Raw genomic sequence first — 10,618 nt, 5'->3', positions numbered from 1 at the left:
CGGTGTGTACTTCGAATCATATGATTGTTGCTTTCATATGGCATGCTTAAAGTAGCAGCTGTGTACTTTCGTGAACAAACGTTTGCGGCGTGCGAAAATAAAAAATTATTAGGCCATGGCACCGTTTCCTGAGAAGGTTAGAGTGAAGTCCTCCGTGCCACTGGAGAATCATCTGCCGATTAAGACGCGAGCCAGGTGTTGCGGAACGTCGGCCTCCTAAGCGTAGCGCCGCCAGAAAGACGGATCCATGAGACTGCAACGAAATGCCTTTAATGGCGACAATCGAACACAGGAAAAAGTACATGATGATAGTGGTGCACGGACTTCTTGGCGCTAGCTGCGGAGACAGCAGCCCACTATCAATTCCTCTTCTTTGTCGTCTGCTGATCTCCGACATCCTCCGGGGCCTCAAATGTGGTGACATCCAGCTCTAGACTATGTAGCTTCTGTACTGGACTCTTGACTACTTTGCCTCCCTGTAATCGCACTAAACAGGCGCGCACCACTCCGTCGTTTCCTGGGTACACTTCTTGAACCCGGGCTAGTGGCCAGAATAACTTGGGCGTGTTAGGAATGTCCACAATCACGATGTCGCCGACATTTAAGTTTCTTGAGTGATGCGCGGGTGAGCGATGAGCAGATGGTAGTTGAAGCAAATACTCATGTTTCCATCGCTTCCAGAAGTCTTCCATCATTTTCTGTCGATGTTGAAAACGGCGCTGGAGTCTTTGGCCCCGTGGCTTGCTCCTTGTTTTGACAATATATTTCCTTCTGGTAACGTCGTCAGTTGCTGGCCGACTAGGAAATGCGCTGGCGTGAGAGCTGCAGGTTCGCTGGCCTGATCACGACAATACGTTAGTGGCCGTGAATTGAGAACCGCTTCAACCTCAGTCAAGATGGTTGATAGTTCTGCGCACAGACAGCTTCGGCCTAAAACTTTTCGTAGTGCCGTCTTCACAGTCCCAACCAATCTTTCCCACCAGCCTCCCCACCATGGGGCCGCTTCGACTATGAACTTCCACTGTATCCTTTGGTTTGCAATATAAGCCTGGAAGTCGTCTTTTCGAATAACTTTTCACATTTTTTGTAGCTCCCGAGACGTCCTCTTGAAGGTAAGGGCATTGTCGGAGTAAATGGTACTTGGCAGTCCCCTTCTTGCACTAAAACGCCGGAATGCCAACATGAAAGCAGTTGACGACATATCCGAGACCAGTTCCAAGTGCAAGGCTCTTGTCACTGCACACGTGAAAAGAACGATGTACATCTTGGAATCGGAGCTCTCGGATGACTTCGCATACAATGGTCCGGCGAAATCAATTCCTGTAGTGTCGAAAGGTTTCGTCTTTTCGACGCGGCAAGCTGGAAGCGGCGTGTACGGCGGCATGGTGGGTCTCGTGCGAAGACGCACGCATATCATGCATCGGTTGATTGCATTGTTTGCCGCTTGTCGCGCTCTCGGGATCCAGAAGCGTTCGCGTACGTTGTGTGCTGTCGCCGTTACACCTCCGTGCATGACTTGCCGATGGGCATCGGCAAATACCAGCTCGGTGAAACGGTGTCGACTTGGAAGCAGGAATGGATGCTTCACGTCCCAGCTGTCTCTGAGATTTTCTAGCCTTCTGCCGACGCGTAGAAGACCGCTTTCGTCGATAAATGGGTGTAGTTGTGCTAGCCATGAGCTACTGGGTGAACCTTGTTTTTCTTCTAGCCACCTCCGCTCGTCGGGAAACGCTTCAGTTTGAACTTGGCGGATCCAATATCTCTCGGCTGCCAAGATTTCTTCAGCAGATATGGCTCCATCTTCCTTAGTCTTGGACACAAAACGCTGCACCCATGCTGTGATCCGAAGGAGCTTGGTGGTGAGTGATTCCTCTCGAATGACCTCCCTGTGTGGCATGTAGTACGCAGGGCCATCCATTGATTCGTTGTCAAGTACAACTTCAGCATGGCCGGAAACAATGTACTGACGTATCGCTGTATCGTATCTCTCCAGCAATCCTTCTGGCTTCGAGATACGTTTAATAAGATTTCGTAGTCGGGTAAGTGCGGCGCTGTAGTTGACTTGTAGCATCTCGATATCCGGGTGTTTACGTGGCACGGCTACTTGGTACCTTTTTCCGATCTTTGTCATCTTACTCTCGAAAACAGACAAGGTGTCTGAGCACCCGTGAGTTGCTTCCGTTGGTGCAATTCCCATGGCATCTAACGTCCAAAATGACTCCAGTATGTTTTGCTCCAATCCTTTAGTTTCTTCAGCTTGCACTCGCAGGACGCAGATCATCACCTCGGATGTTCCGCTTATGAAGCTTGTTTTTGTGACAGGACCTTGGAGCGTCCATCCGAGAGTGGTCTTGACCGCTACCAATCCTTGTACTTCCGTGCTGCGTATGATGTCACCGCTCACGATCTTCCACAGTTGATCAGATCCTATGAGCAGGCTAATGCCTTTTTCGCCACACTCTCTAGGCACAGTTTGCTCGTCTGCCAGCCGATAATTTTGCTCTCGCAATTTGTCTGCGAAGGAGCATTCCATAGCCGTGGCAGGGATGTCGTGGCAAATTACTGGCATGGCGATGACTTCGATGACGTGCTCGTTGTAATCAAACTGGCTACGTAGGCGAACCTCGACGACATTGCACTTTCTCACATGAGAAGAAGCGTCTGATGCAAACGTGTTCACCGCAAGGCAAGTCTCTCTAATGATTTTTAGTCCCAACCGTGTCACCAGGTCTTCCTTAATGAACGTACGTTGACTGCCTCCGTCGATGATGCCTCTGACATAAGACATCTCGTTGAAACCGACAATCCAAGAACGGAAAGTCTGTAAGTTGACGGCTTCGTCAAGTTCACAGCTTGTAACGGCAGTCGACCGCGGAGACTCTTCTTTTATCGGCTTAGTAGCCTCAGAGACAACGTTGGGTGACTTCTCGCCTCTTGTCGTACGATAAGCTGGGTCGCACATCGTTGTAGCATGCCTGCCTTTGCATGTCACGCACACCAACCTCCGCCGGCACTCGTTTGCCCGGTGGCCCTTCATAGTACATCGACAGCACCGCATAAATTTAGCCAGCCGGTTTTTTTTTTCTCTGAGATGGTCAAGGTAGCGCTGCACGCCTCGGTTTCATGCCTCTTAGTCTTGCAAAAGAAACATTCGTTCCGTACCTGCTTTGATTCTTCGGATGCATGTAGGACCGATGACGACGGCACATGCTTTCTGTTGTTCCCGCTGCCTTTGATAGAGGACGTCGATGGAGCACATTGCTCTCTCGTTTCGAGCTCTATCTGTGTATACCGCAAGAGCTGCTCAAGGTTTTGGCAACACGTTGGGGTTGCCTCTCCTGAAGCAGCGCGTCCCGTGCCTTGTGCTTCATCCTGGAGACGTCTATGGCGGTGGAACGCCACGATGAGTTCTTGTGGCAAAGAGTGAAGCATAACGTTGTAAAGCATCGCCGAAAAACTGCTAGTTGGGACGTCTAGGACGTTGAGGCAGCGGACATTCAGCTGGACTGTGTCATAAAGCCTTCGCAACTCCCTGGTATCCGATGGAGAGGTCACGGGCTGCAGTTCACGAAGCGCTCTGAAGTGCTGCTGTACGATCCTGCTCTTGTCCCCGAACCTCTGCTTCAGCAGCTGGATAGCACTTTCATAGCACGCTTCCGTAGTTGGTAGTCCGGCAATTGCAGCTGCTGCTTCACCTACCAAATAGTTGTGCAGGTAATGAAATTTATCCGTCGTGCTCAGAGTTGGATTCGTGTGGACAACTCCGTTGAATCTCTCCCAAAACGACGTCCATTGACACAAGTCTCCATGAAACAGCTTGATAGTTGGCGTTGGAAGACGAGGTCCGAAGCTCTGGGATGCAGCTGTCGTTGGGGCAGACGGCGTGTTGAGCGTCGTCGAAGGAGAAGTCTGTCGCGTGTTACCGAGGCTGAGATCTTCAAGCCGGAGTGCCTGGTCGTCATAATTCGCCGCAGACTCGTACTCCTTCTCAAGTTCCTCTACCGGAATCACTTCCTCGATGTCGGCATTGATCTTCCGAAGCTCGTCACGGCTTGCGACGAGCTTGTCGATAACCTTGCTTAACGCCGTTCGGTCGTTGCAGTCACTCTCCAACAACGTCGTCGCCTCATTCATTACTTTCGTTGACTGGGTTCGCCTAGCAGCACGTTTCGCTTTCAGGCGGTCCATGTCTGCTTAGGATCACGGCTTACTTGCTCGTAAGGTAGCCGGCTCCGCTCGTTACTTCCCTGGGTGCGGTTCCAATGAAGATCAGGTTGCTCCGGCTGCGTTTTTTAGTAGAAACTCATCGTCGCCGTCGCTCGTTGTCCACGTCGTTGGATCCGCTCGTTATCCCGTGGGTTTTCGGCACCATATGTTGCGGAACGTCGGCCTTCTAATCGTAGCGCCGCCAGAAGGACGGATCCATGAGACTGCAACGAAATGCCTTTAATGGCGACAATCGAACACAGCAAAAAGTACATGATGATAGTGGTGCACGGACTTCTTGGCGCTAGCTGCGGAGACAGCAGCCCACTATCAATTCCTCTTCTTTGTCGTCTGCTGATCTCCGACAGCAGGTAGCTGAGCTTAAACCACTGGCAACAAGATGAACTGCGCGCCTCGTTTTTTCGGCTCTCGCGTCATGCTTGCACTCTCTTTTTATGAGAATATCGACTTGACAGGCGTATAAAACCTGCTGCGCGAACGCGGCTAGAAAATCGCACAAAATCGGAAGGTGGTTACTTCTAGTTTGCAATGGCAAAGCATGCATTAAGTGCCAGTTAGATTTAGCGGCTTAAATATATATCACCCTAATAAAGTGACAAAAACAAAGCAAACTTGCAGAACGATGACAAAGCTTGCTGAAAATGCACAGGCGTCAGTTCCGGCGTAATAAAGCAGCCTTCGCGACGCGTGAATTGCAGGCGCCGAACTTCTGACAATATGCCGAGTTCAGTTGAATTCAACCAACCGCGCTATGCTAAAGGTATAACGCTAGTCTGAATGTTCAACAACGACGGGTAGGTCTCAGGAGCACGAGGAATAAAAAAGACAAAGTTGCTTCACCTACAACCGTAACTGGACTTTAACAATGCGAGAAAACAGCGAGTAATCATTACTGTATTCGCGGCATGCATGCGCCGCGTTACGTACTCATTTAGGCAGTCGAAACGAACGAAAGCGATGTACTCAGACAGCCAAAATAGAAGGCGAGACAGCGCTCTCAGCTATCCATGCTTGCCGCCTTTATTTCTCGTGTGACATGCAGGGGAACCGATGGAGTTTCACAAGTGAATTGCGTGCCTTGGTGTTGTCTGCACTGTTGTGGCAGGCCACGACACCGCAATACTTCTGACCTCATAGAATAACAGAGAGCTGAGCTAGTTGGTACGTATTCATTCTAAAAAGAGACAGGGCGTGCAAACACGGACACAAGAAAGAGATCAGGACACCACAAACGCCGACTAACAACTGAAGAGACGCACAACGGCTGAAAAGAAAGAAGGCACGAAAACTTATCTGCGCATGTCCATGCAACCGGCGAACCTATCAATCCGGCACGCGTGGCGGTCTACGTGGAAGATAACTGTTAAGGCATTTGATTTCATTTTTATGCAAGTTAATCGACGGTTGGCTCACGCCGGACATGCCAGGAGGATATGTGCCATATTGACCGCGGAATCATGGCGTCAAGTGAGATTTTACCAGGAATGCCTCAAGGTCCGTTGCTCGACTTCACGTGACGACCGCCGCCAGAAGCAGATATACGCCGACTGGATGAGGGTAGCTAACCAGCATGCGGAATTCATATGGAGGGTAAAACTTCGAGAACTTCAACCATGTAAGAGGAAGATTATTTCTATTGTTTCACCGCAAAATAACTTGCTAGTCCTTGGAGGAGCTGCCTTAGATGATAGTCACTGCAAAACCCTAGCCTTAGGTCCTAAATACTGTTTTAAGCCGAACCTGAAACCAATAGACGTTTTAAGTTTGCCGCGTACAATCACTAGACTTGTTTCTGAAGAAGAGCGTTCCCACTGCATTTCAGACTGCGTTGCTAGCATCAAGGGTTCTAAAATGCATCTCAAGTGTTCTGATCCTATCCGGCCTTTGGTTAATTACTGTGTCGAGAAGAAACTCAGGCCAGTAATTTCAGATAAGGAAGGGTATTATTGTAATTATGCCGGACAGTTTGTTCTCAGAAAAAGCATTAACAGCCATAGAAAAGAATTTTAGGACGGTAAAACTTAAGCCATCGGTAGTTAGGCAACGTGCTGTCGACCTTTTGTTAAGACATAATCTTGAGAGAATAGCTTGTAATGTCAAGAAGGCTAAATCACTTACTTTAGAATTGTTTTTTTCAGCCAAAACACATAAGAACGAGATTCCGTTTCGAGCAATCGTTTCAGAGCAAGGCACCTGGCAAGTCGCTGTATCTAGTTAGAATAACAGAGAGCTGAGCTAGTTGGTAAGTATTCATTCTAAAAAGAGAGGGCGTGCAAACATGGACACAAGAAAGAAGTCAGGACACCACAAACGTTTGTGGTGTCCTGACTTCTTTCTTGTGTCCATGTTTGCACGCCCTGTCTTTTTAGAATGTATCTAGTTATTTGCAGAACTGCTTAACCTCTTTGAGTTTTTCAGACCCTTTTCGTATGCGTAATTCTCAGGCGCTAGTTCAGTTCCTCTCAGAGGAGAACCCCGGCTGTTGTAAAGCTTTTAGTATGGATATTGAAGACCTATATTATTCTTTGCCGCATAAGGACTTGTTAAAATGTTTTAATGAATGTATTAACGAACAAGGCGACCAGACGGTTTTCACCGATAAATGTGGTGTTTCTACCGGGGCATTTCTAGAAATCCTTTCCATGTATCTAAAGTCGACGCTGGTAGGTTGGAAGGAAGGCGTTTATGTGCAGAAATCAGGGATATGTATTGTTTCTAAGGTTGCTCCGGTTCTTAGTGATTTATACCTTAGCAAGATTGACAATCTTTTGGAAGGCGCCTTAGGTAATTCGGTTATTAAGGTTTTTCGTTATGTGGACGACTACTTGATTTTTTGTAGTGATGAGGACTTTGAAAAGGTGGTAACTTCCGTGAGCGAAAAATTTGAATTAAATGGAGGAGGGCTGAGCTTTACTAAAGAGGTGCCTCAGAATAATGGAATACAATTTCTAGACATTTCCTTAACGTTCCACAAGATCCACGTGTGCTGGCAGTATTCTCCTAGATCTTCCAAACCGCTGTTAAATTTTTCGTCGAAGCACTCGAAGGTTGTAAAAAACGGCATCGCCATGTCTTGCCTTAAGTCAGCCCTCACCAAGTCGTGTGAGCACAAAATGAGTGATAGCTTTAGCGCACAGGTTACGCGTCTTTTAGATGTAGGGTATCCTCGTGATGCAGTGGCCACGGTCGCTGAGCGTTTAAAGAAGTCTATTGTGTTAAGTCCGAGCATGGTTGCAGAAAGCGATAGGAAGAAACGTGTCGTAGGTATTCCGTACATTCATTGCATATCTCACAGGCTAAAGAAAGTAGGAAGTAGATACGGCGTTAATGTTGTTTTCACGGCTGCCAATAAGCTAGGTAAGATTTGTGCCGCTGTGCAGAGGAAGAATGAGCGAGTAAAAGACAAAAAGCGGACCGATAATTGTTTCGTAAAACACACCAACAAATTCACTGATTGCCGTACGAGTGTGGTGTATAAGGTCCCTTTCAGCTGCGGCCGCTTCTACGTAGGACAGACGGGCAGATGCATTAACCAGAGATTGTTGGAACATAAGAGATCGCTAACAGGAGGCTCACCTTCTAATCTATCTTTACATTGTCGAGATTGTAAGTGCACGCCAAAATTCGATGAATGCGCAGTGTTGTACCGGCATAGAAATGAAGAAACGCGCCTGATGATTGAAGCATGGCATATCGAGAATAGTGGTAGCGCATGCGTGAGCCAACCGTCGATTAACTTGCATAAAAATGAAATCAAATGCCTTAACAGATATCTTCCACGTAGACCGCCACGCGTGCCGGATTGATAGGTTCGCCGGTTGCATGGACATGCGCAGATAAGTTTTCGTGCCTTCTTTCTTTTCAGCCGTTGTGCGTCTCTTCAGTTGTTAGTCGGCGTTTGTGGTGTCCTGATCTCTTTCTTGTGTCCGTGTTTGCACGCCCTGTCTCTTTTTAGAATGAACTTCTGACCTCGCTTGCGCTTCCGCTGGGTCGCTTCTGCCAACGTGGGAATGGAGCTTCGCACAGCAAGCCTCTCGGTTCAGCGTGCCAAGCTGTCGGCACGGCGCCGCAGTTCCCCGCACCGACTGAGCAGCGCGCGCGCGCGCGTGTTCCCGCTGCCGACCAACACGTAGAGTCGGCTGCGTTTGCACCCAGTTGCGCCAGAGCTTCTCACCAGAGCCGCAGCGCGGCGCTGTCGTCGCGCCGCAAACTTGAGCTTGGGTTTCCTATAGACGATTTTCCGCAGCGGCACACGGGATCTGCCATGTTTGATCACGTGGTCGTAACTGGCCTTCCCCCAGCCATTTGCCACAGCCCACGCATTGAGCCAGCGAAGCGGCCGTGGCCGTACCACACAAGCTGGTTGCAGCAGGTTGTAAGCAAGTGACATGCTTGCGCAGCAAAACATAGTTCTAAAGGTAACTGCCTCAAAGTTGAAAACGTTGAGAGACTTTCGTTTGTTTGGTACGTACCATGCCACAACGACAAGCGATATGTTTAACCTGCTTCGTATTATTTGATGTATGCCTTTAATTGTTGTATTAGCAACCGCCAGTAGCTGGGGTTATAAGCCGACATGGCAGCGCCCATACAGACGCGACAGCCCGCTTCGATCTGAACTCGCGCCTGCTACTTGCCCACTGTCCTCACAGCAATAAATAAACGGCAAAATCAGCCATCGCTTTGCGTCAGCTCACGCTGGAGAAAAGGCGTCAGGTATGCTTTGTCTTTATTATTGCGATCAGCTGTGTTTATTTAGCCGTGCCTGCTAAGCCTTGTCTCCGACAATATGAGAATGAATCTTGGAAACACTGCAAAATACCGACGAGTACATTGCTCTCGAAGCTTCAGGACGCGATTATAAAGAAAATAAATGTGTAGGTTTTGAACTTACGGGCCATACAGCGCAGGACGACGACGTGATAAATTGGAGGCGGAAAGAAACTGCATCCATAGCTGCCGCCATGTTTACTTTTCCGGCGCTGCCGTCTGCTCGATTTACTCGCGTGCGCGTAGACGCTATGGGAACGGCGAACAGACGACGTGACGCGGATGCATACATATTGAGCACCGCTGCCAAAGGCCACGGTAGGTGGATGGCCATGGAGACGACCAGGGTAGGGGAACGGCCACGGTGCGGTGGCGCCATCTAGTTTTGATTAAACAAACTAGCTGCGGAAAATCATGGCCTCCGAGATGGCCGGCGCGCGGCGGGTTTCTCTCCGGCCGTCCCAATCGCCGCGCTCCCCAGCAAAAAAACGAACATCGCGTCGCGCGCCCGGCGACCGCGAGATGGCGCGCTCACTTGGGATTCCAGTGGCAGCGGAGACCGCGGCAGAAAGCAGAGCCAGCGGGATTACAGCGTGCGCATGTTTTTTTTTTCTGCGTACGAGCAAGCATTGCCGCCAGGATCTTCTGAATGCACTGAAGGCAAGTATTTTTTTCTGTTACTGCATTTCTTTTGGTCCAATTTACGGAGAAACGCATCGCAACTTCTGAATTTTGCTGATATAAATTATTGTAAGGAGGTATCAATTCATCTGTGGTAGTGTTGCTTTTTTTTTCTTTGCAGTCCATTTTGTCTCGGCGCGAAATACCTTGATTTGAGAAATATACAGGGGCGTTCTAGCATTCTTCCTTTCTGAAGACGTGTATGGGTGAAACCTTGACTAAGTTTCGTCGTTGCATCATATTGCCCTCCTATCGAGACACATCGTTTTACTATTTTATCGCGTACGGATATTTATGCGTTGGTCAACCGAAGCACGGTTACGCTCAAGATAAGTGAGTGCCCTGTAGGGGTGTGCGAATATCAAATTTTTCGAATACGAATCGAATACGAATATCCACCTTCGAATATCGAATCGAATATCGAATATCAAAGGAAAAATGCCTCCACAGTAACGATATTTTATTTAGCATGTAGCTATTTGAAGAAAAAAAAGAACATTAACAGCCTGACTGGCCACACAACATACCCTGCTATCTCCAGAACACAATGTCCAGGCTAGCACAATGCACATCACAACACAAGCAAATATCACGGCACAATGAAAGTAATGACTAGATGTTATCATGAAGAAATACGAGTTGCTCCACATGATCAGGCAGCAGGCGCTCCCTTCTAACAGAGACACCCCCCCCCCTTCCACTGAAAAGGCACGCTCGCTTGGAACAGAAGTGGCTGGTATAGGGAGGTACATGGGGCAAAGCTTTGCCAGACTGGGGTATCTGAAGGTGTCTATAGTCCGCCACCAGTCACATGGGTCACTGTCTTTCTTCAGAAGTGGTCCCGCATAGTGAACGAGTGGTAGTGCGGCACGTTACGGCCGCATAATATTGAAAATGTACGGTTACATGATCGCCAACAGTGCTGCACGTCGGAGATGCA

At 48.8% G+C, this 10,618-nt stretch overlaps 1 protein-coding gene across 1 annotated transcript; it reads right to left on the bottom strand.

Annotated features, from left to right (window-relative positions):
• Positions 1 to 1,160: 1,160 nt before the first annotated feature.
• LOC119395132 (uncharacterized) lies at positions 1,161 to 4,134 on the bottom strand. Its single transcript, XM_037662418.1, has 2 exons — positions 3,293 to 4,134; positions 1,161 to 1,236 (listed from the first exon to the last, which is right to left on the bottom strand). Exons 1-2 carry the CDS (start codon positions 4,132 to 4,134, stop codon positions 1,161 to 1,163), a joined length of 918 nt encoding a protein of 305 aa, XP_037518346.1.
• Between the last annotated feature and the right edge of the window lie 6,484 nt (positions 4,135 to 10,618).

The sequence above is a fragment of the Rhipicephalus sanguineus genome, chromosome 5 (assembly GCF_013339695.2).
Source record: "Rhipicephalus sanguineus isolate Rsan-2018 chromosome 5, BIME_Rsan_1.4, whole genome shotgun sequence".
NCBI classification, from domain to species: domain Eukaryota; kingdom Metazoa; phylum Arthropoda; class Arachnida; order Ixodida; family Ixodidae; genus Rhipicephalus; species Rhipicephalus sanguineus.
The sequence above is the reverse complement of the archived record's forward strand: the minus strand, read 5'-3'. Positions and strand labels throughout refer to the sequence as shown.